We start from the raw sequence: 25,403 nt of genomic DNA on the forward strand, positions 1-25,403 counted from the left end.
TGTCAACTATAATTCCATTAAAAATTAATTAATTTAAAAATAAAAATAAAATTGAAGGAAAAAAGAAGGGATTTTTTAGATCGAATAAAACAGTAAGACTCAAAGGTATGTTGTCCATAAGAGGCATGCTTTATGAAGATTTAGATAGAAAAGGTGAGTAGTAGACAAAGATATACATGCAAACAATAAGCATTAAGAAAAGCAAAATCAGGTACACTCAAAAATAAGGACTATTAGCATAGTTTTATAATTATTTGAGGGACAATTTATCAGACAGACATCACATTCATAAACGTGTATGCAACTAATAACAGTGCTTTGATTATATGAAGCAAAGAATTAAAAAAACTAAAGAAATAAACAGAAAAATCCACTATCATAATTGGAGACTTAAAAATACCTCTTTCAGAAATGGTTAAAATAATTAGACAAAAAATTTTAAGGATATACAGCAGCCTTCCTGAACTAGAGTTGAAAAAAAAATGTAGGCACTTAAAAAATGATTTGAATAACTATTTTTTTCAAGTTTTCCAAAGATGGTATATAACTAGCACCATTCCAGATCCATACAATGGATGTGTCAGGCATTATGACTCATCTGCAGAACCTCAGTTACAAAGAGTTGATACAGAATATATGAAAAAAATTCTTTATTAACTTGACCTAATTGGCAATTACAGACAGGACATTTATATTCAAAAATGGATTGGGATGGTAGTTACACAGTTTAATACATTTTTGGAAACTCATCAGTCTATACACTTAAAACGAGGGCTCTTTATTATATGTAAATTACATCATGATACATTTCAGTGGGAAAAAAAATCCCACAAGGAGATTACACTACAAGTCCACCAGATGTCTGAAATTAAAGAGTTTAACAATAACAAGGAATGGTGAGGATATGGAATAATGTCAACTTTCATATACTGTTGACAGGAGAACAAAATGATGCCACTACTTTGGTAAACTGTTCTGGAGTTTCTAGTAAAACTAACAGAAGCCTATCCTATGCCTTTCCTTTATACTTCTAGGTACATAATTAAGAGAAACATTTCTATAGGTCCACAAGATAATATGTTCAAGACTGTGCATAGCGGCTTTATTCATCAGGGCCAAAAAATAAGGGCAGAACCCAAATGTTCACCAATAAGTAAATGGGTAAGCAAATTGTGGTATATTCATATTATAGAATATGTCACAACAATACAAAAAAAATAACAAACTCTCAGGATACATAATAACATGAGTGAATCTTAAAAGCATCTTATTAGGAAAAAAAAAAGCTAAACACATGAAAAAATATGCTCAACATCACTCAGTATCAGGGAAATGCAAATCGAAAATACCATGAGGTATCACCTCATACCTGTCAGAATGGCTAAAATAAAAAACACCAAAAAACAAAAAGTGGTGGTGAGGATGTGGAGAAAAAGGAACCTTCTTGCATTGTTGGTGCAGACACCATGGTAAACAGCATGGAGGTTCCTCCGAAACTTAAGAATAGAACTACGCTATGGCCCAACAATTGCACTACTGAGTATTTACCCAAAAACACTAATTCATGGGGATAAATGCACCCTTAGGTTTATAGCAGCATTAATTATGATAGCCAAGGTGTGGAAGCAGCCCAAACGTCCATTGATTAATAAATGAATAAAGAAGACGTGGTACACACACACACACACACACACACACACACACACACTGGAATATTACTCAGCCATAAAAAAGAACATAAGCTTGCCATTTGCAATGACATGGATGGAGCTAGAAAGTGTAATACCAAACAAAATAAGTCAGAGAAAGACAAATACCATATGATCTCACTCATATATGGAATTTAAGAAACAAAACAAATGAGCAAAGGGGAAAAAAGAGAAAGAAAGAGACAAACCGAGAAATGCACTCTTAACTATATAAAATAAACTGATAGTTGCCAGAGGGGAGAAGAGCAGGGTGGTGGATGAAATAGGTGATGAGGATTAAGGCGTGCATGTGTTGTGATGAGTACTGAGTGATGTATGGAATTGCTGAATCACTATATTGTATATCTGAAACTAATATAACACTATGTTAACTGGAATTAAAGAAGGAAAAAAAGCCAGATACAAAAGTATTCCCTTCATATGTTCAAAAACACATAGAACTATTATGTGGTGATAGAAGCCAGAATAATGGTTGCCTTTGGGAATGGAGGACTGACTGGAAGAAGTGGTATGAATGAGCCTTCCTAGATGATGGAAATGTTCTTTCTTGATCTGGGTGATGGTTACATGAATGTGCATCCACCTACTGGTACAAGTAAGATTTGTTTACCTTTCTTTCTTTTTTTCCTTTTTTTAAAAGATTGTATTTATTCATCTGAAATAGAGAGAGAAAGCTCGTGTGCAGGAGCATGAGCAGCAGGGAGAGGCAGAGGGAAAGGGGGAAGCTGACTCCCTACTGAGCAGGTAGCCAGATGTGGGGCTCCATCAGGGGACCCAGAGATCATGACCCAAGCTGAAGGCAGATGCTTAACCATCTGAACCACCCAGGTACCCCAATTGTTTACTTTTCTATATGTAAATTACATCTCAGTATTTTTAAAAGATTAAATGGTATAGTTAAGTTAAATCACAAAATCAGCCTGACATGCGGACAATGTTTAACAGATTATATCTATTACTGTTACTCTAACTTAAATACCTACTACTAACATCTGGTAAGCAAGTATGACTGTATGCATTTGGAAAGATAAGCTAAAACAAATTGAAAAGGGAGTGATTTAAGAAAGGAAATGGTGAGTGCAATTTCACAAAAGTGAGACACTGGAAAAATGCAAAACTTGCAGAATCTATGCCCTATAAATGGTTAGATAAACTTTATAAAACGTTCATAAATTACTTAGCCATTGGAGTTCTCAAAGTCTTCCACTTAGAAAGCAACAGTCATAGCATAGTGCTTTTTTACAAATATTTTAAAGGCACTAGAAAAAAGAGATTTATTTTAAGAAAATAAATGGGTTAAGATTTAGGTCAAAATCCCACAATGATTTGTGTTTGTCCTTAATTTGCTCCATGAAAAAAGCTGCTTTGAGAATCTTAGCATCCTCTTGGGATGTCCTTACTCCCAGCGTCTCTGCAGGAATACAGGCTGGCTTAGCAATGGAGGATTGAGTCCTGTCTGGGCAAAAGAACAAGGAAAACTTGTGGATGTTCTCACGGGCATAAGTACACAGGTCTTATAAACATAAGCTCAGGATGGAAGAGGGATAAACAACAGTTTATAATAGTAGCCTTGTTACTTACTCACATGAAAAGAAAAAGAAGAGTTTATGATTATTATTTTTAAAAGTGTTTTAAGATGGAGAAATACAAAAGAAAAAAATAGGCAAGGTGCGGTGAAGAAGTACAGGATACCTTCTCAATAAGGAAGAACTAAATGGAGTACCTGAAAATTTTAGGGCTTAGATTTTTTTGCTTCTGGATGTCTCCCCATAATCTCCTCCAGTTCTCTGCCAGAGAAAACCTGCTATTCACCCATTCACTTATATATTCTTTCCTTCAATAAATATGCTTTGAACACTCTTATGCCAAGCATTGCTATGGGCTATGGAAATATAACAGTGATATTCAGACTTCAGGAAATGTAAACAAGAAAAATGAACCAGGTGTTCAAAAATGAGTTGCTATCACTGGTTTCTGAATACAGAGTTGCTGGTATAATCCTTACTTGCTTTACCACGTCAATCAGAAAGTATTGTGAATAAGTGACAGTCAAAGCCTCTATCCTTAGAGAAAGAACAACCCTGTTTTGGTCTGTTAGTACGGAATGGGAAAGAAACTATGGAAGAATAGGGTGGGATGAAGGAACCTCTTGAATTTTCAACTAGAGTGATCCATTTCTTCCACTAAGCCCTAGGAGAAGGGGAAGAGGGTTCCAGCTAATGAAAAGGAGGAAAATCCCTACCAGGGGCCACAGTCTACCTCATGGCCAGATTCTGCTGTAATACAGAGGAACACAGGCAAGCCTTCTAGTATGTGATGCTTTGATTCACAATCTTTCTGAGTAGTGTACAGCATATTCAGGGATGTCAGTCACCACATTAAGGCCTTATTAATTTTCACCCTTCATATTTCCATTATCAAAACTGTAGAAACACATCAGGTCCAAAGTAGAACTCCATCAACTTTACTAACCATGACCATATTTTACATTCCAGTTCTAGCTGATTTCAAATACACTGCAGCAATATCTTAAAAAATGTTCTATAGCCACGGTCCAGTTCTGCTCCCTGATCAGCTCAGACTGACAATGCAAGGCACTGGGAATAACAACTCACCTGAGAAGTAACAGTATTAACATTGATTAAATGCTATTGTAAGCCAGCCTCTGTTCTAAATGCTTTCATGTAGGATAACAAATTTAAGCCTCATGACAACACTGTAAGCAAGGTTCTAGTGATTTACAGATGAAGAAACAGACTCTCAAAGTCCAATCAACTTGCCCAACATTGCACAATTAGGAAATGGTAGCCCCCAATTCAAACCAAAAGCAACTCCAGATACCATACTCTCAGACTACTTCCTGTCAGGAGACTGCTGGTTAGCTCCTGATCTGAACTGGGTAGCTTCTGAAGGACTTGTTCAAGGATCACTAATGTGGTAATGCTACTCTTCTACAAGCCCACTGCACTGTGCTGCTTTAAAAACCTTTCAAAAGTTATTCCAACAATGAGTCAGTTACATGTGAGCCAACACAGAAAACCAATTAGAGGTTATAGGAAAACCGTATTGTTTTCTCTTGCTGAAAAAGTAATGAGTCCTTCTCGAGTACTCAGATTTATAGACAGAAAATGGAACAGTAGTTGCCAGGGACTGGGGGTGGGGAGAATGGGGAGCTGTTGTTTAATGGATAGAGTGAGTTCTCGAGATGGATGGCAGTGATGGTTGCACAATAATGTGAATGTGCTTAATATCACTAAACTGTATATTTAAAAATGGTTAAGATGGTAAATATTATATTCATTTTACCACAATTTAAAATAATATTTAAAAAAGACAACCACAGGGGAAAGTTAAATAAGTAACGAATTCTCCTGTTGCTTTAATAAATTACCAAATGAGTTTATAACCAAGGATCTTTCTGGCATCTTATTATAATTTGTCAAGCTTTATTTTGTTCTCTAAGACTTAACAATTTTGGTTAATACTTACGGGTGCTAAATAAATTCTAAGGATGCAGTTGTGCAATCAACCTATATTCAGTCAGAACTGGTTAGTGTTTCTCCATATCATAAATAGCTAATAAAGTAAGACCTATAACCAAAGTAAAATGTAATCACCTTATACATGAACTTGATATTGTACATTCCCTGCATCAATTAAAAATTGAAAATTAAAAGGGCTTATAGTTTGCTTTTTTTTGTATAGTGTTTGCAAAAGCACTAGCTTTGTGATTCCTAATGGTTCCTCCACATTTGTGTAATCAACACTGTGGACGGCCATTACCTTAAAGATAAGTGAAATATGATTTTAATATTAATACATTACATTTGCAACAGAGTGCTATTATCTTTGAGAGTGTTTTACATTGATTCTCTCTTTCCATAACCCCATTTCACTTAATGGCATCACTCTGCATCCACGTGTTCAAGCCAGGAACAGAAATCCTTTTTAGGTGTTTCTCATCTCCAAGTTCTATCCACTGTACTTTATAAAATCTCTCCAGCCCAACCAGTCTTGCTATTCACTGCCACATTTCTGGCCTTACCATGTCCCATGGGACTGCCCTGGAGGCCCCCCAGCTCACCTCCCACCCCTCACCACCCTTCCCACTTCCACTTCCCACATTTGCCAGACTGCTGTCTTAATGTCAATCTGAGAGAGCTCCTATCTCAATGAGAAAAACCTCAAAGGATTATCCATTATCAACAGAAAATCCAATAAAGTTCATAGTATGGCATCCAACAGCTCTAAGTGTTTCACAGCCCAGTCCCCCTCCACCTTTCCCTCGTCCTTCCCCTTTTCCCAGCAGGGTCTTGGCACACCTAGAACCACTGGTCTATCCCCCTTGCACCAGCTTTACAAGACTACTTATTCGCACTCACTGACCTCTCCTAGAAAGTCCTCCCCCACAATTTTCCAGCATGTGACAGTCTTCTAGACCCAGAGAAAGAAGCTAGTTAGGGCAGGTACCATGGACAATTCTATAGAGCACATGATAGAGAAGAAAAAAAAAAAAACCCACACCATCCCATAAACTCCAGCATCAAGCATAATTGCACTATCATAGATGAGGTACAACAGCAGCTGGAATGATTAACATAGAGCTGATGAAGCCTCCTTATATAAAAATCTGAACTCAGAACAACTGCAAAAAGCCCAAGAACTCTCTGTAATAGCAATCTTGATGTCTGTAAGCCTCAGTAAGGGGTGGACCACTAAGGGCCGGGATTTAGGCTGCGATATAAGAGAAGGTCTGTGACACTACAACACAAGGATCATGGAAGAAAGAATCAGGACCAGAACTGACATCTCTTGTACCCCTTCCTAGTTACAGGTTAACTGGTACTTTCCTGAGGGAGGAGAAATAGAGTGATCCAAGAGATAAATCCTGCCCCAGCTTTGCTTCTCTCCCTTCTCATTTTTCACATGTGGCAGACACCATTCATCAAGCCCCGCATTCCTTTCCACAGCATTCCTCTCACCTCAACACCCATACCTATGCATTGGTGCATGCACGTGCACACACGCACACACACACACTCACACATACACATTCATCTGCCACCTTGTTCTTGACATCCTCAGTCGTCACCCCAGAGCATCTACCCAGACACCTTTCTGCCGCGTGTTCCTCAGACATTTCCAACTAAGTAAGCATCACAGAAAAAAGAAGAGTAAGTATGTATCCCCAGGGCCTGTGCATAACCTAGATGCATGATGAAGGAAGTTTAAAGTCTCACATTTGAAAACTCCATGTGAATTTCCTCCCTAATGGATCTGTTTATTTTGTAATGAAGACCAGTGTTTTAAAAGACTTACTACTAGGGAAAATTGACTTTGTCTAGTCTGGTTTTGAGTGCCCTTGGTCCTTAGCCAGGTGTCTGCACTCCTGTTTGGGATACACAGATTGTCCAATTCTGAAAACCATATGTACTCTCATAGAAGTGGCCATTTTGAGGAGACTGATTTTGCTTATGAACCAGAAATAACTAGAGGCTTAAAAACAAACAAAGAGCTCTGTACCCCTTTATCACCATTCTAGAAACCTAGGGTCTGAGAGACTCTTAAAAAAAAAGGATTCATTTTTGAAAAACCAAGAAGAGGGAAATATGGTTTAAGCAGGGCTCTTCTTCCCAAATGGTCTTCCCCATGCTTTATCTTGCTAATTTCTCATCCTTTAAAACTCAGTTTCAGGACCACTTGCAGTAAAAAGCTTTTTCCGACCTTCCCTTCTGTTCAGATGCTTGACATAGCATTATGTACATACTTTTATCATAGTTCTCCACAATAAAATATAATTATGGCATTATTTATCTCCTTCATTAGACAATAAGTTTCTTGAGAAAAGATTTTCTTAAAAACATTCTGTCAACAGCATTTAGCATAATACCTGGCATTGTAAGTATATAATAATGAATAATTAGTGCCCATCTTTCATCATTGTCCCTCATGAGCACTACTTTATATTTTTGTCTACCAGCAGCATTTTAAAGAACATAATGATTAATTGCTATTTCTGTTTTACTTATCAAAGCCATTTTATCTGATCATGCCATAAAAATAACAAGTGGAAAATGTTTTTCAGCATTAAAATTACCTGTTAACTTAGGTTGCTGGTGTTTTGGTTTGCTCATATGGACTCATGCAAGTTTTAGCTAAAGATATAAAGCCTCAATAATAAAAATGCATGTGTCAATTTAAAGTCATTCACAGGACTTAGTGCACAAGTCCCAGTTTTTATTGTAAAATCATGGAATCCTGAGACAAAAGGAATATAGAGAATATTTGAAGTAATCTAGTTCAACTTCCCTCTTGAAAATAAGCTTCCTTTTAAACATCCCTGAAAAGAAATCATGCAGTCTCTGCTCAAACCTTCCAGGGATGGTGAACACCCCACTTCATGCTACATTTACTTCTGCACAGATCTAACTCCTGAACCCACAGACTGTTCCTGCCACAGGGAGAGACAGTAGCATACACAGGCAGGGCCAACAAGAGATGTGGAAAGCTGACATAGATTGCTCAACCTTACAGTCAGGAAGTGAGCCTAGGGCCTGAATATTATTTACAAATCCCATATGAAGACTTAACCAGGCCATCTTTGCCGGGGTACTTGAAATAATTTTTTTGCCAGGCCCAAATCTGTTTTCAAGCTCCATTTCTAGGATCCTCTTTCATCTCAAGTAAATGTCCAGATTTCAAAGGGTGAGAATTGAATTGAAAAGACTTGTCTTGCTACCCACAAACTAATGAAAGATATTAATTCAACATTATTCCTATTAATAGAAAATGAGGATCTAATCTGTAATGATCTACACCTCAATGCCACTTCCCCTTTTTGAAGGCTGAGCTGCCAGGTGAGCTGCCAGGTGCTAAGGAGGAGCTGTTAATGACAATTGTGTCAAACTAATCTCTGTGCAAACTACTGCATTTTATTATGTAAATTCTCAGGATAATTGAATACCTTATCAAGGGCATCCACTCAATTAATTTAAAAAACTTTAACAGAATTCATTTATCATCATTTTTAATCATAACTGCCAAGAATTCTTTCTCAAGTTAGCACTCTAGAGTTTTTAAAGAAATTCAAAGTGATAGGACATATAAAATTTTTTTACTGATTGTTCTTATAAATCATAAAACAGAAGAATTTACATTGTAATTTATTTCATAGGGGTCACATGAGTAATACATAAAAGATCCAAATCCTACTTCTAAATTCTTTCAACAGTCATTAATTCTGTGAACACTAAAAGCTTATGAAAATGTGCTATGGCCCCAATACGGTATGAAGACCTTTTTATGTAAGCAAAGAACAAAATAAATCATCAAAGGTTGAAATTCTGACACTACTATGTTTGATTCTCTGCTAGGGATTATAGACTATTGGAGACATAACATCTGCCTCAAGGAGCTTTCATCTAGACAAGGAGAAAAAAACATTCATGTACTTGATACAGTATGAATAAGTACATATACATAAATCACATTGATGAAAGCGTGGGGAGGACCCCAAATCCTCAGGTGGCTATTTCAGCAGACCCCCCCCCCAAGAATGTGGTTTAAAAAAACATTCCTGAAAATGCACATGTATCATACCAGCTACGACTTGAACCCCAACATCTGGGTTCAACAGGCCTAGTGGGATCTCACTGGAAGACTCCTGTTCCATGTCTAATTTCTGGACCTAGCTAGAAGCAAGTAAAGGGACTTATGAAAATTAGTGGTCACCACCATTAATCAAATGACAGTGCAGTTTTCCACTACTTACTCAATAGGCCACTGGATACTAAAGCTAACTTAAGAAGGTATATGAAATGTGTATCAGATGCTGCCTGAGTAGCCCAATGTGCTAATGCTAGATAAATGTTAACTTTCTTCACTTTGTTCTGTTTCCTCTCTTTTCCTTAACTACCCCCATTTCTCAGTCAAGGTATAAAGTACATTTTTATACTTAAGCATAGTAAAGGACAACCAGTTAACCCTCCAGTAGTGCTATCCAAACCACCACATTTGTAAATCTCAGAGCTAGTTGTGCAGATTAGAGAAGTTTACAAATAATCCCTTATTTCCGAGAGAAAACTCTGAGCTATTTTTTTCTCCATTTAGATAAAGCTAACGTGACTCCTTTGGAATATCCCTAGTGGAAGAAGGAACATTTCAGCCCATAGGCCTGACTCAGCCCACTACTTTGATTTCATTCAGCCTTCAGGTAAGAAAGCTCTGGGCATCCCTGCACTGAACACCCCAAGCTTCTACTCCTGAGCCTCAGGGGCCTGCTGTGGTCAACTCACTTGGAAAGAAAAACCTCTCAAAGTTAAGGATCTAAACAATTAAAGAAATGCAAATTGTAATTTTGGAGGAAACTAAGGCCAAGAACCCCATTTCTAGAATTTGGGAAAGCTGTTACCTATCTCTCTTTTGCTCATTTTTAAAATAAATCCATATATATTCCCCTACTTTCCCTCCCTGTTAATCTATTTGTGTCCATTCCAAGGGTCAAGCATTCTTCCTCCATCACCACCCTCCTCCCCATGCCTATCACCTCAGTTAGAGATGGGGCTTTGGCCTTTCTCAGAGTTGACATTTGTAAAATGAGGATCACTAGATAAATGACATCAGTGCTTTATCCATTCTAAAGCACTTAAGGGAGGTTAGTGATGATTATGCAAATAAAAAATTTAATAGTTAATTAAAAACAATAATAAGAATGGCAAACATTTCTAAGGTCCTCACTAAGAGTCAAGTGTTACAAATATTTCATTGAACACTTAAACCACAATACCAGGTTGGCACTAAGAATTGTGCAAAGCAGATATGATGATAAGATTTTTTTCTCTTGTGAACATTTATTGTTTTATTATTTTTTTAACGATTTATTTATTATTTGAGAAAGAGAAAGTGCAAGTGCATAGGGATGTTGAGGAACAGACATGGAGGGGGGAGGGAGGGAGAGGGAAAGAGAGAATCTCAAGCAGATTCCCTGCTGAAAGCAAAGCCCTGCTCAATCCCACAACCCTGAAATCATGATCTGAGCCTAAATCAAGAGTCAGATGCTTAACTGACTGAACCACCCAGGTGCCCCTGTTTTTATAATTTTAAAACAAGACTGGAATTAAATCCTTCCATATGACTAAGAAAATCAACTAAATTAAGTTCCATTTAACTCATCCACAGTCATCCACTGACTTCTCCCCCCCTGTAGGACAGGGCCCTTCATAGAAGAAAAGTTCTATGCTCTTGTTTTCAACTGAAGTGCCAAGTTTCTCTTTTATGAACCGAAAATTATACTGCACGAGATTCATGATACAATGGAGCATTTCAGTATCAAATCAATATCTAAGAGACTTTTTCACACAATTGATCACAGGGAAACCCGATCATTACATGTTAAGTGATACAGTTAAAGGTTCACCTGGATGTCTCCTGGATGACAGAATGAATGGCGAGCTTTTTTGTTGGCAAACTGATGGAGACTTCATTTGGGAACCAATGTTCCTGGAAGTTATTATAATGCTTAGATATGTAGTGAGCACAAAGCAGAGTATTATACCTGGAAAGGGCGGGGGGGGGGGGCACACAATTGGCCTGACAACCCACTGCAAACTCTTCCCTTCTCCTAATACATGTCTACCTTCAAGACAGGATATCTCTGGGGCTCATTTCTCTAGAATGTACATTACCTCTCTCTAAAACAAGATTTTTGCAATTGTTCCACATTATTTATAGAAGTGAAACCGATTCCTCTGAGACTTCTGATAGGCAAACATCCAAATTATAAAATGCCTGGCCTTTAAAAGATTATGCAATTTCTAGGAACTGGTACTAGGTGTTTGTTCCTTTTCACAGTTCTGGTGAAATAAAATAGACTTCTCTAACACCATGGATTTTATTTAAAAAATAAACTCAAAATTTAATACTGGTAATGCAAACATGCCGGGTTGCAATTTACCCTTGTATTATCTATAATAAAAGGTTTGCTAAATTAATTGTAGGAGCCACTCCAAAATTTCCTGTATTATAGTGCTTTGGGGCCACAGGCTGGTTGGCAGCAGAGCCAGGTGACTTATTTTGAAGCTGGCTTTGTGCAGGGCACACCGTTTTTACTTTTATGATATATTCAGACACAAATAAAAGTAGTATAGCACACTGTACTTTACATAAAATTGAAAAAGTATCACTTGTCCACATCAGAGATTATTTGTTTATTTACTTCTCGTTGCATTGGATGGCTGGTGGGGATACTAGAGGGAGAAGTAAGATCTTCTCTTACCCCTTTCTCAAGCATCTCCTAATAACAGTAAAGGAATGTTGCCTTAAGTAAGAACAGGTTCCAAAAACTTCAGCAATGACTAAAGTGTACACAGAAGTGTACAACATCCACAAAAGCAGCAAATGAGCAAATGATACCTCATTTATCTGGACACTGAAGATTTACCTAGAGCCACCATTTAGCCCTGCCCACAGAGGTTGAGACTAGCTACTGGCTATCAGGAGAGCTGGAATCCAGAATGACATCTATAAGTCCACACTCTCTCCCACTTCCCCATAGCCGGGGTAGAAAGAGCATGGCTTGGTAATCCTTTGAGAGATACAAATTCAGCTACAGCATAGTCTCGAAAATAATGAAACAGCATTTATGGAATGCAGACTTTTTCCTTAATACAAACTGTTCTTCCTCATAGTCTGGCTATACTGTTATTCTATGGCATTTATTTTTATATTCTGGTTATTTTTATATTCTGGTATTTTTATATTCCATCGTCACCTACTCATACCTAGTACGTATTTGTACATACACACACATCTAGAGAGTGCTTACTAAATATTTGTTGAATAAATAAATTCACTAAGATTTTATTGAATTGTAAAATTAGTGCCCTTTTATAAACAGTGATCTATCTATATGAGATTATCTGGAATTCTTGATTTCTAAGAGTTGGAAAGTTACTCAATTCCTCTATCCACAAAAGGCCTCTGAAAAACTCCAGAATTGGTATGCAAAATGGTGTTTATAAGTGCATTTTCCTGGGAAGGGATTACAAAGCTCTCATCAGACTCTCCCGTGGGAGTCTATGAACCTGAAAAGATAAAAAATTACTAATCCAGTGTATCCTCTCTATCTATATAGATGACCAGCCCACCTATGCTTACATACCTCCAATGACAAGAAACTCAAGCAGTCCTGGCTACTTTCATATTTCGCAGCTTCACTTCTGATTGACCACAGCTCCATCTTCCAGAGTCAAACAGAACACATTCAGTCCCTATGCCACTTGATAGTTCTTCATGTATTTTTAGATAGCCTTCATAACCCATCCTTATCTTCTCTTGTGCAGGCTGCAAATCCTCATTTCTTTCAACCAGAGTTAAGGCTTCTGCTTAACTGCACCATCTCCATTCTGACACTCTTAATGCACTTGGGACCTCACCCAGCCACACAGGTGGTCAGCACCTCCCCAACAGCACATCCCACCTGCACCCCAGCCAAAAGCACATAGTTCTGCTAAACAGAGACTAACCATCACCTTGATGGCAGCTCATTCACCCCATTGACTTACAGTTAACTTCTAGCCAACTAAGACTCCCCATTTTTTTTCTTTATATGTGTCCCAGTTTCCCCCATGACCCTCCCACTCTGTTTTTTAATAGTTAGTTTGAGGATCCTACTGCAACATTTTACAACTGTCCCAAAATTCCACTTTTAAATGTAACTGTTTCTTTCAGCTGAGGTTCCTACAGAGGACTCTCAATCCAAATTTTAGCTACTGTCCCCCTCACCCAGCCTCTCTCTAGTTCAGATAGGCTTTCACACAGGGTGATGCCTCATGAGCCCACAACTTGTACTACACAGATCATAAAATAGATGTTGCCTAAGAAAAGCCTAAAATAGGCAAGGGTGGGTTAATTAAGAGCACAGACTCAGAGTTCAATCTCTGCTGCCACTCACTGCCTGACTTTAGGCAGTCACGTAACCCCTCCCCATCTCTCCTTACTCATCTGTAAAATGGGATGGATCACTACACCTTCATTGGGAGGTCATAACAGTGAAATGTAAAGAGCTCAGAATACATTGTATGTGCTACAGACGTGCTTGTTAAATAAATACTTTAGCTAATACGTGTACATATTTAGTTACCTAAGTACTAGACAGTCAGAAACCAGTAAGTATTGCAAATGTAGAAAAAAGCTCAAGGACTTAAAATAGTACTGCTAGGTTCTTCTCCCTACAGCCCACATCTCAGCCAACACGGCTTAGACTTTATGCACTTAGCAAACCCGAGTCTGTTCTCACTGTGGTTTGTCCACATCAATGCTTGAGGGACATCGGAGAAAGGGAACAAGGCCCAGAACCCATGTCTGTGCTGCACAGTCTGGAGGGTTTCATTACTCCTTCACTTGTACTTGCAGTCTGTTTTCTCTCTGCCGTTCAGATTGCTGGTTTCTGTTGTTTACCTGCAAGTTCACAGATTCTTCCCTCTATCCTTTCCATGTTACCATTGAGTTCATCCGTTGAATTTTTGTGGGTTTTTCTATCCAATTCTTTCAGTTATTGTATTTGTCAGTCTTAAAATTTCCCTTTGGTTCTTCGCTCTTCCATTTATTTTTTCATCACTGAAACTTTCTATTTCCTTACTGGGACTTTTTCCATTTTATTACTCATTTCAAGTGAGTTCATAACAGCTTATGGAAGCCTTCTTCTGATGGCTGCGTTAAAATCCTTGTCATATAATCCCAACATCTGTGTCATCTTTGTCTTGATTATCCCTTGTCATTTAAATTCAGATCTTCTTGGGTTTTGGTATGACCAGTGATTTTCAATTAAAGTCTGGACATCTGGGGTGTTTTCTTATGAGGCTACAGATTTTATTTAAGTGCCATAGTAAAGAGGAAGAAGAATGCTGCCTTATTACTACTGGGGCAGGGGTGGAGGACAAGGCTAGGGATGGAGTTCAGGTTCACCACTCAGTCTCATTACCAGAGAGCAGTGTTAAAACGCCTGTCTCTCCTCTCAGCGAACCCTGACACACACTAGCTGGCTGGCCTATTAAGTCCAAAGCCTTCCTCTGCTGGGCAGAAGTCCAGGCTTCCCACATGGTCTCCACTGGGATTGTTGGGGTGCCTCCTACAGCTTCACAGGATGGAAGTCTAGGCTCCCCACATGGATTTTGCTGGTGGGACAGGGATGGGTGCAAGCAGTTTATTTTGTGGTGTTTGGTTGGAGCTGAGAAGTTTTGTCAAAAAGTTATGTCTAGCTAAGCTGTTCCCTTCCTGGTCTTCTGGCTGGAGAGAACAGGCTTTCTTGCAGGTGCTTTTTGTCTGTGCCCATCGGCATTTCTCAGTTGCTGGCCTCTCATGTACCCAGTCTGAGCTATATGAGGGAAAAAGAAAACTCAGAGAATTCACCGCTGTGTTCTTCCTCAGGTCCCATGGTCCCTAGTAAGTCTGCCTTCTTCTCTCCACTTTTCAGAGTCTTCTTATGTTTATTTTATATACAGTGTTCAGGAGGTTAGGCTATACTTAGCAGGGGGAATAAAGAAAAGTGTATTTGCTCCATCTTTCCAGAGGCATTAGTCTATTTATAAATGACTTTAACCTACAGGGCCATAAGAGTAGCTTGCAGATACCCACAAGACCACAGGACCAGTTGATTTAATCTTGCCCTCTGAGCAAGAGGTGGGGGGTAGGTAATGGCAAGAGCTGGGTTTCACTGTTATACCCTCTTTGGTGAGAAAAACAGCCTCTTCCAGACCAACTCTCATGCAAACCTAGGATAGCTTCCTACCTTTATTGCCCTTCCATCTGCTGTCTGCACTCACTCCAGCTGTCCTCCCTAGGCACCCTTCAGCCCTGCTCTGGTCACAGATCACTCAAAAGGACATGAAGAATGGAGCAGGTCACCATCCCAACTGCACTTCTTGTAGCCAAAATGTCTTCCGATGCACTCCACCAGAACAGACTTCTCCCCACCCCCATTCTTCTGTGCTCTCCTGACACTCCCTGCTGAGATTTGGCTGAGGTCCAGGTAAGCACAGCAAGCATTTTCTATTAAAAAGCCTAAGGCTAAGGTAGCATGTCTGTTTCTCCGTCTTTGTTCTCCTAGACCTCTCCTCTGCATTCTGGCAGGGCCGACCAGGCTTCCTATTAATAGCACCTTACAGATAATTAGTTATTCGCAATTTGCATTTGCCTCCCCATGTTACTTCACTTGATCTTCATGACAGCTCGGTGAGATAGCCAGGACAACAGTTTCATACCCATCTTATAAAGAAACTGAGACGTAAAGTAGATTTGCCCACATTGGCATGATATTAGGTGCCAAAGCCAAGATGAAATAAATCTCTCAGGGCCACCTGGATGACTCAGCCAGTTAGGTGTCTGACTCTGGATTTCGGCTCAGGTCATGATCTCGGGGTCCGGGAATTGAGCCCCATTTTGGGTTCCCCATTCAGTGGGGAGTCTGTTCCTCTCCCTCTGCCTCTCCTCCTGCTTGTGTTTTTTCTCTCTCTGAAATAATTAAAGCTTTAAAAAAAATCTGCTTTCTCAGTCAGAGCTCATTCTACACCATGCCATCTTGGCTTCCATGAAACTTTAATGACAAGAGTAATTACCATTTGATTGCCAGACCCTCTACAAGAGCTAGTACCATATACACTACTATAGAATCTGAGGCTCAGGGAGGTTCAAAAACTTGCCTAATGCCACTCAGCTAGTAAGAGGCAAGGAGCTCTTGCTCTGGTCTTGGCCCTTTACTCTTCCCATACAACATACTCTATTTCAAAAATCAAATTTATTCTATGACTTCTCTTGCAACCTTCTAAATCTATATCAATAACCCAGTTTTCATCTTTAAAATCCACTCCTTTATTTTCAGTGCCAAGTGGAGATTTCTACTCAAGGGTCTTATCACCCTATCAAGCCCCATGTGACTAAAAATGAATCCATTACCCTCACATCTCTAACTAGTTCCCCCTCCCTACGCCTCTAGAACATCAATATCCTCCCAACCTTGGACACAGAACTCTAGAGCTGTCTTTTATCCTTTTCCTCACACCCCACATCCTGTCAGTCACAAAGTCCTATTGAATATTTCAGGGAAGCCCCTCACATTTCTTCCCATGGCTATTTATTCAAGGCCCTGACACTGATAGTGGGTCAGCCTTCCCCACTAAGTTCATCTTCTGCGCTACTGTCCTCCTTAACACAGCTTTATAATATTACTTCCCCCACCCAGAAACCTTCAAAGGTCCCAGAAGCCACATACAAAGAATCTAGTCCTGGGAGTAGTTTTCAAGTCCCCTAGAATCTATTTCCCCTCATCCAGATGGACAGGTTAAACCAGCCTACCCATTGGTCATCCCCAAGTTGTCACCCATGTTTCTCACCTCACCCAATCTTTCAGCTCACTTCCGCTCATTCCTATTCTTGTCTATCCTTTAGATATAAGTCACACTCCACCTCTTTCAAAAGACCAGGTACTCTGGGATCCATAAAATCATGAAATTGGCATAGTATTTAGAGCTCGTACCACCCATCGAAGCAGCAAGCTGGACTCTGACTCCTTTACCTTTATTTTGTGTGCAATGGTCTTATCTCCCATCTAGACAGTAAGCTCAGAAGAATGGGAAAAAGGGAAGATAGCTCATGTTCCTCTATTCCCCACAGTTCCTAGCAAAATGCCAAGCATAAGGAGGAAATTCAATAAATTGGTGCTTCCTGAAGTTTTAATATGCATCTAGCAGGCTGGTTTCCTAGTTTGAAGTCTGCGGATTACCTCATGTGATCTTGAAGCAGACAGTCTCCAGACCACATTTTGAGAAGCCCTGATTTTTCAGGATCAGTTGCAAAATTCATGCCAAAGATAGATGTGACATTGGTTTTCATTCTTATGCTCATCAACTAGATCAGCAATAACTTGAACACACATGATTTTTTGTTATCCAAGAGTCGTTTTTTGAAAATGCATAAAGATTTGCCTTGCCTAAAACAAAATTCTAGGTATTTTGGAAGATGATATATTCAACAAATTCCCCACATTCAAGAAGCAAGAATTTGGTCTATAACTGGTTTTATAAGAATCTCAAGCAGTATATGAATTAGAAAAGCCATTTAGGGATCAGAGATGAAAATAAGAATACAGAACTGTTCCAGTTAAAAATGTAATTCATTAGGAAGCCCAGCAGACATGGTTTTACAATGAATAATCTCATATAAATTTACAGATAGTGAGGCAGAGGACTAAGGAGAGATTCAGATGATGCCTTTAGCACTACAGAATTATTTAATGAATTCCCCCAAACATTTTAGAATATGTTGAATATTTATGGAATTAGATATGTTACCAAAAAATGAAAAAGATAGTTCAGGAAAAAAAATAAAAAATCCTTGCAAATATGATGCTTCTCATTTAGGTTAATAATCCCCAAGTGGAATAACATTGTATAGTTCTTTTTTTAAAATTGTGTAGTTCTTAAATATGTTACATTATGGAGTTTTTCTTGACAATGGAGAACTAGAGAATTTCAAGGAGGCCACAATTTTGTGGAGAGTGCATTTTAGGTAGTCAGTTTGAAGTTAACTATGGTTTTTGTGATGGACTCTGTTTCTGATATCATTAGTACACTTTTCACTTTTGAGAAATACGTCCATGTTAACAACCACAGCATAAAGTCAGGCACATTGTTTTCTCTTAGGAAGGTATAAAGATCTTAGTATAACTAATACCTTCCTTTCAAAGTTTCCGCCAATAAACAACTACCTCACTTTTGCTTGAATGTCAGTAATTGACAGGCAACCTACCTCTTTTCCAGGTAGTTTTAGTTAGTAGACCTTTCTCTTTCACTAAGTAGGAATCTGCTTCTCTAATTTACCCACCATCCCAATTCTGCCCTGTGAAATCATCCGAGTCATGTGTCTGCTTCAGAAGAGAGCTTCTGGTATTCAGATTCAGCATTCAGATCTCGTTTAATTCTTCCTTTCTTGTGGCTAAAAATTATTGACTTCTTCAGCCATTTCTCAAGTGGCATTTTTTCTAGAAGCCTCATCAATCTGGTCACCCTTTTCTCAACCTTTTTTAGTTCATTAGTGTCTCTCACAGCATGGTATCCATTGTTTAGTACAAGACTCCAAATCTACCTAGAACAAAATCTAGAGGAATTATTACCTCATATAATGTGTACCCAAGACTTTGTATTAATACTATCTAAAATTACATAAGAGATTTTAGTAATTTCACCATACCACTAGCTCATATTTAATTACAACCCTCAAAGTTCCCATCCCCCACAATGAACTATTTTAAGTTGCAGCTCCTACGTTCTGTACATATTAAGTAGAGTCTGCAGAACCTCAGGTCAGGACTTCACATGTATAATTTTACAGGACACTGTCTTCCATCTCCCTTGAAAAACTCCTAGCTTTGAAGCCCAGGCCACTGTGTCCTTTCCTTTTTTTTTTTTTTTTTTTTTTAAGATTTTACCCATTTATTCATGAGAGACACACAGAGAAAGAGAGGCAGAGACACAGGCAGCGGGAGAAGCAGGCTCCTCACAGGGAACCCAACGTGGGACTCGATCCCGGGTCTGCAGGATCACAGGGTTGAAGGCAGCGCTAAACCACTGAGCTACCGGGGTTGCTCCACTGTGTCCTTTCCTAAAGATGTCAGCACCAAGTTCACTGTCTCTCTCCAATCCCTGCCATGGTTCTTTGTGATTTCAGTCATCATACTCCTGCCCTTGCCATTCTTCTGGACTCCACTCCTCCAAAGACCTTGTCTTCCATTCCAGCTCTGTTTCCTGCTTCCCTCAATAACTATACTCCCTTCTTAATCTCTGTCTCAAACACCCACTCTGGAAGCACTACCTCTTATCCTTCAGTTCCCTTACTTGGGAATCCCCGTCCCATCTGTTCTTCCACCCTACCAGCACATACAAACCATTTATATCATCTTCTCACTGTGGATCATCCCCCTTTTGTCTCCTTTCCTCCTCCTCAGATTCCACAACCCATCTAACCCATCAGTACCTCACCTCCAAGGCCCCTCTCTTCCTGTCATACTCACTGAAAAACAAAAAACAAAAACAAAAACAAAAACAAAAAAAAACAGTACAACCATCCACCTACTCCAAACCGATGCCCAGGCTGCTGAACGTGACTGAAAAAAAAAAAAAAAAAAAAAAAAAAAAGACAGAGAGAGAGAGATAACATATATGGTAACTGGTCTCATGTCAAGCTCATGACCACAAACTCCAAGTGAGCCTTAGAACTGCTCAGAATTCCCAGTTTTCACTAGTCCTTTCAGCCTGCCATTCTAGCAATTTTATACTTTCTTCCCTCCTCTCAAACTTCCAACTCCACTCCCATCTTAGCTCTGCTCTTGACCTGGCTTCCTAGTTCACTGAAAATAGAAACAGCTGGAAGAGAACCACTACTTGAGCTCGGCCCCACTCCATGCCTGTGCCCCACTCCCCTGTCTTCCCTCCAGTTATAGCCACAAACTGCCCTTAAGTCCATCTAGCATCATCCCTCTGCTGTGCCCTGGATCCATTCCCTTCACCTATTCAGTGGCAGGAAATGCACTCTCTTTCCTACACTGTCCATCTTTCCACCCCTACTGAATCATTTGTATTGCTTTACAAATGTGCTTTAAAATCCCCCAGTAAAAAAATAAAACCTTCCCTTCCCTTGCTCCCAACCCCACAGATTGATAGATATGCAGATATATAGATTTTTGTTTTCCCACAGCTGTGTGGCCTGAGAAAGTTGTGCTTGTGTGTATTTATCCTGTGTTGACCTCAGAAACTTGTGCTCATGCCCTTGTGCTCATTGGTTAGATTATAATGCCCTCCTAGTCAAGCTTCCAGTGATGTCTTATGAATAAGGAAAATGAAAAATGACACCAAAGGAACCACTTCATTTAACTGAATACTAAAGTGAAACAAAGATGTACATACATATTCAAAGAAACTATGACCTGTATTTAGCACAGACACTTACAAAAAGAAGGCATCCAATGAATGTTTACTGAGTTGAATTGAATGGCAATAGTTTCTCACTTTACAGATAATACAAACTTTCTGGAACCCTCACTATTCAGGATACAGTATAATGAGCAAGAAAATCCACAACTAGTCTCCAAACCTGCAGAATCAGAAGTAGATGAACACCCTAGAAAAGAGAGGGGAGGCAAGAAGGCCTTATCAATGTATTTTTAGGGTAGGTATTTCTAAATTTTAACTTAAGCTGATTTGAATTCCCTATATGAAAGGATATATACCATACTTTCTGCCAAAAATGTTATTGATTATAACCAGAGGCTATGTCCAGAGAAATAAATTACTTTGGAAACTCTATTCTTCTCATACATTCTGCAAAATATTATAAAAGTAGTGTTCCTACTCATTCCAACACAACTGTAGCTTTCTCAAAAGATGAAAGAAAACAGAAAATTGAAATTTACACCTTCTGAAGGTGATTGCTGGGAATGGCTCCAAAAAAAAAAAAAAATGTACACACATCATTCAAACACATCCACAAGTTAAAAGATTCAATCCAGCCTCCATATGAATTTTAGATTCCACTGAATTTCAGTGATTCAGTAATGTATATGGTATAATTTATTATACTAAGCAGAGTAAACACAGGATATACAAATATTCTGAAGTTATTTAAATCATGATAGATAATTTTTAGTTTTTTCAAACGAGTATCACATTCAACTTTTGAAAAATAAAAATTTATGAGCATTGTGGCCCAAATAAAGATTTCTTTCTCTCTCCAATCATCCAGAAATTTAAGTCAAATTATCTATAGTAGTATTCTAGAAGTAGTAGTAGTAGTAGTAGTAGTATTCTAGAAGCAAATCATACCAATTTCTCTGGGCCATTCTCCCTTCTGCTCTTCATTTTGCCTTGCACACATAAAACAGTCAATGAGTTAATTTCCAAAGTGACCATGAGTTAACTTCTCACCACTGCATTTTGTTCAAATGTTCTATTTTAAATTCTTCCTTTAAACAATGGGCCATTCTTCTATCCTTGTGTTATTGTATGCTTCCTTTGAATAGTTTCCAGGAATAAAATAACTGATCATGAAAAAACAAAACAGTTGCTCTTACCATCCTTTGTATGAAGTTATTAGATGATGGCACTGATTCATGATTTAACAACTCTAACATGTTGTGGCCTACACATGGTGTATTAAATGTTCCCTTGGCAATAGACATCATTTCGCATGCCCATTGTCAATTTTAAACATGAAAAATTGCAGCTTTAAAAGAAAGTGTTACTTTTTATTAAGAACTTTTCCAATCCACAAAACGGACAGAAGTAGTGAGAATACCTGAAAATACAGTGCAGTTTTAATGATGTTTAAGCATATATTCATTGCAGGACCATTACTAAGAAATATTTTTGGAAATGTTCCTTTAGGAGCTCTAATTACCATCAATGTATAAAAATAAAAACATAATTTTTGTCCAGATGGCACGATTAGTGCTGTTTTTCAGAAAGAAAAGCTTTTAAAATATCAATATCTGTCTTACGCTTTATAATTCTATCTGAAAAAGAAACAAAATCTGTTTACAGTGCGTCATGCTCAAAATCCAAGCTACTTCTTAGTTTGAGTCTCAAAGAGCACCATTCTTTTAAAAAAAAAAAAAAAAGTAAATCAGTGTATTTAATAGGCTCCCTCTGGATTTTGTCTCTGATAAAGTTAAAGATGCACCTCCTGACTTTGCTTATAGCAATAAAACTGCCACAATAACTGACAAGGGAGCTACAAAATCTGAGTCAGCCTCTGTTTGGATTTTTCAAAACCTAGCTATTTATTTAGATATCATTTCAGCATCTAGGTCTCTAATAGAAACCTCTCCAGTATAAGAAATATAAAACATGTAGATTTAAAATAGTAAATAATCAACAACTATATGAGACATTCCTTCAAGCAGCAATAATAAAATAAAAATGTCCTCTATAAATATGCAAAATATATGCTCCTTTCCCTCCCTTCATCCCCTTCCCATCCAAACATAGCATGATCATGTTCCATTTTACTAGCGTATTTGTTGTTTAAGACAGGAAACCTCCAACACATTCAACAAAGTAAAATATTTCTATAATTTCCCATATTAATAACAATAACAATGTTAAAAATTGCAAATGGCTACTTTGTGACAAGAGAGGTTCTAAATAGTTTATATATAACAACTCATTTTAGTGCATAGTATGCTACTGAACACAGGGTACCAGCTTCCTTTCTCAGGTTCTCCTAACCTTTGTGACACCAATGGGAGTATTCCTAAAGAAATAATTGACTTTGATGATGGTGGATAAAGGTTCTGAACTGTGAGCTACAAAGAACAGTAATGGTAAACCAACAAAAAAAATACCTCCCTTTGTTTATTATCGTTTTCCATCTTTCTTTGCAATTATACTGAGTTTTGTTTTCATTTAAATGAAGTTGAGAGGCCGGGCAACAATTCTTAGTCTTAAATCCTTCCCACCCGCACCCCCTCATATAATAATTAATATATGACAAATGGGCTTTTCTTCCTTGGAGTTTTCTTTTCTCTCTCTCTCTCTCTCTCTCTCTCTCTCTTTTCTGATTATGGTCCCAATTTTTTCTCATCCCACCAGAATGTTGAAATGTTTTACTTAACGCATTCCCCAAACCTGCTTTCCTCAGCTCAAATGTTTTGTACTAGACCAGAGTTAAGACTACCTAAAGCACTCTACATGACCCTTAAGAGAGGAGGTGGCTTAAGAAAGGGGTTCCCCTAAATCAGCTGCCAAGAACAGCAGGCAGTCCCACCCCCTTTCCCTCTCCCGGAAGCCCCCACTACCCCAGATCCTCGAGGACTACAGCTACACAACTCGCATCCCACTACAGCAAAGCTTTTGCAGAAAACAACACAACAGGGCCCCCTCAAACCCTCCGTCTGGAAACACTGGGCCCCTCGGGCCGGCAGCCCCTCCCCAAAGCTCCCCTCCCGCATCCTTGGGCCTGGATGCTCCGAGGCCCTCCCTGGTCCCAGCTGGGCACCAGCGCGCTCCGGGCTTGGCTTGAAAAGGGGGAATCAGGCTAAGAGTGACCGAAATGAAGGCAATTTCCAAATGCCCGGGGTTGGGGTGGGGGGAGGGAGTTCGGGCTGCCGGTAAACTGTGCCTCGTTCGCTGCACCACCACTCAAGCCCCCTCACGCCGCAGCCAGGCCGGCAGCTCCTACTGGTTCCAAGTTTCAATGCTCCCTGCAAGATGGGGACATCGGGGCAGCTCCGGGCGGGGGCAGTCACAACTCCCAGTCCTCTCGCAAAGCTGCCCCTCGGGAACGAGACACGCACACCTTGCGATTTCTGCTCTCGGCGGCAGAGACGGGGAGGTGGGGAACGGGAGGGGGGCACTGGGAGGGAGCAGGGTGTGGCGACGTGTGGAGCCAAGGGGCAAGGGAGACGTCCAGCCACAGCCGTGCCCCGGCCCCAGCGGGATCCAGCCGCGGCCGGCCCGCCCGGCGCTTTGTTGTCTGCGTCCCCTGGAGCCCGCGCGCACGCCGAGCGCAAACACGCCCCAAAAAATCATCGCAACTGGCCGAGCGGGCCCTACAGCCCCCAACCCCTCGGCGGAAGGAACAAACTTGTCCGCGGGCGCGCCTGCGGCCAGGATGCTGCGGCTTGCCTCCGAGGACAATCTGCAAAGCCGAGATAACAATGATAATAAAATAAGATGAATCAGTAGTATCGCGTCTTCTTCCGAGCCTCTGGAGGTTAAAATAAATAAATAAATAAATACAATTTAAAAATCCTGTTTTCTGCCAGTCGCCCGTGGCGAAGCGGGCTGAGAGGTTGGTGCTCAAGGTAGAGAGCGCGGGCGAGGTGCGGAAGCCGAGGTGCGGGGAAGGGGGCGGCTGGGGGGGGGGGGGACCCGGGTCCCCGACGCCATTTGCGGGGCAGCTGCGCCCGCCTTACCTGTGGATGCGGTTTCCATGGCAACGGGCGGCGGCCGGGCGGGGCCCGAGTCCAGTTCCCGCGGCGCCGCTTCCCCGGCCCCGGCGCCCAACCCCCGGCCGGGCTCCCCCGCCTGCGGCGCCGGCTTGGCCCCCGTCGCCGGCAGCGCTTCGTCCTCCCCCTCCCCCCGGCCCCCGAGCCACTGGGACCCGGAGCCTGCCAGCGGCAGCAGCTCGTCTCGGGGATCCGGCGGCGCGGCCATGGCTGGCGGTGCCCCCCGCTCCACCGGCGCGGCCAAGGCGGTCTGGCGGGGCCAAGGTGCGGTGGCTGCGCGGCCCCCGCCGGGACTCGCGGCTCGGGGATGCTGCGCCGTCAGCGCCGCCGCCGCCGCCGCCGCTGCTGCAACTCCGGCCGAGCTGCCGGCTGCCGCTCTCGCCGCCTCAGCTCCTCCTCCTCCCCCTCCTCTTCCTCCCGGCCCCGCCGCGGCCGCCGCTGGCGCTCCTCCTCCTCCTCCCGCCGCGGCCGCCGCTTCGCTGCTCCCAAGCCTGTCATTACGCAGGTGAAAATGGCCTGCCCCCCCGCCCCCCCCGCCTCCCGCGGCAGCCCCCGGCCCGCGGGCGGCAGGCCCCGACCGACTAGGGCAGCGGCCGAGAGCACGCGAACCTTCTTCCCGTTAGGCTGAGGACCTACGGAGGGGGTTAGCAGGGAGAAGCCGCTCCGAGCCGGAGCCGCCCGCCCAACTCCCGAAGTTGAGC

General features: G+C 40.7%; 1 protein-coding gene across 2 annotated transcripts in view; it reads right to left on the reverse strand.

Moving 5' to 3' along the window:
* RTN1 (reticulon 1) overlaps positions 1–24,994 on the reverse strand; it is a 215,301-nt gene extending 190,307 nt beyond the window's left edge. The window contains exon 1 of one of the 2 annotated variants that reach the window (XM_072838793.1): positions 24,670–24,994. In XM_072838793.1, the coding sequence (XP_072694894.1) occupies positions 24,670–24,910 (241 nt within the window). In that variant the 5' untranslated portion in view covers positions 24,911–24,994. Of the gene's footprint in view, positions 1–20,705; positions 20,734–24,669 lie in introns of those variants that run through there. The other variant, XM_072838794.1, reaches the window with a different exon arrangement.
* Positions 24,995–25,403: the final 409 nt, after the last annotated feature.

This window comes from Canis lupus, chromosome 9 (assembly GCF_048164855.1).
Source record: "Canis lupus baileyi chromosome 9, mCanLup2.hap1, whole genome shotgun sequence".
Classification (NCBI taxonomy): domain Eukaryota; kingdom Metazoa; phylum Chordata; class Mammalia; order Carnivora; family Canidae; genus Canis; species Canis lupus.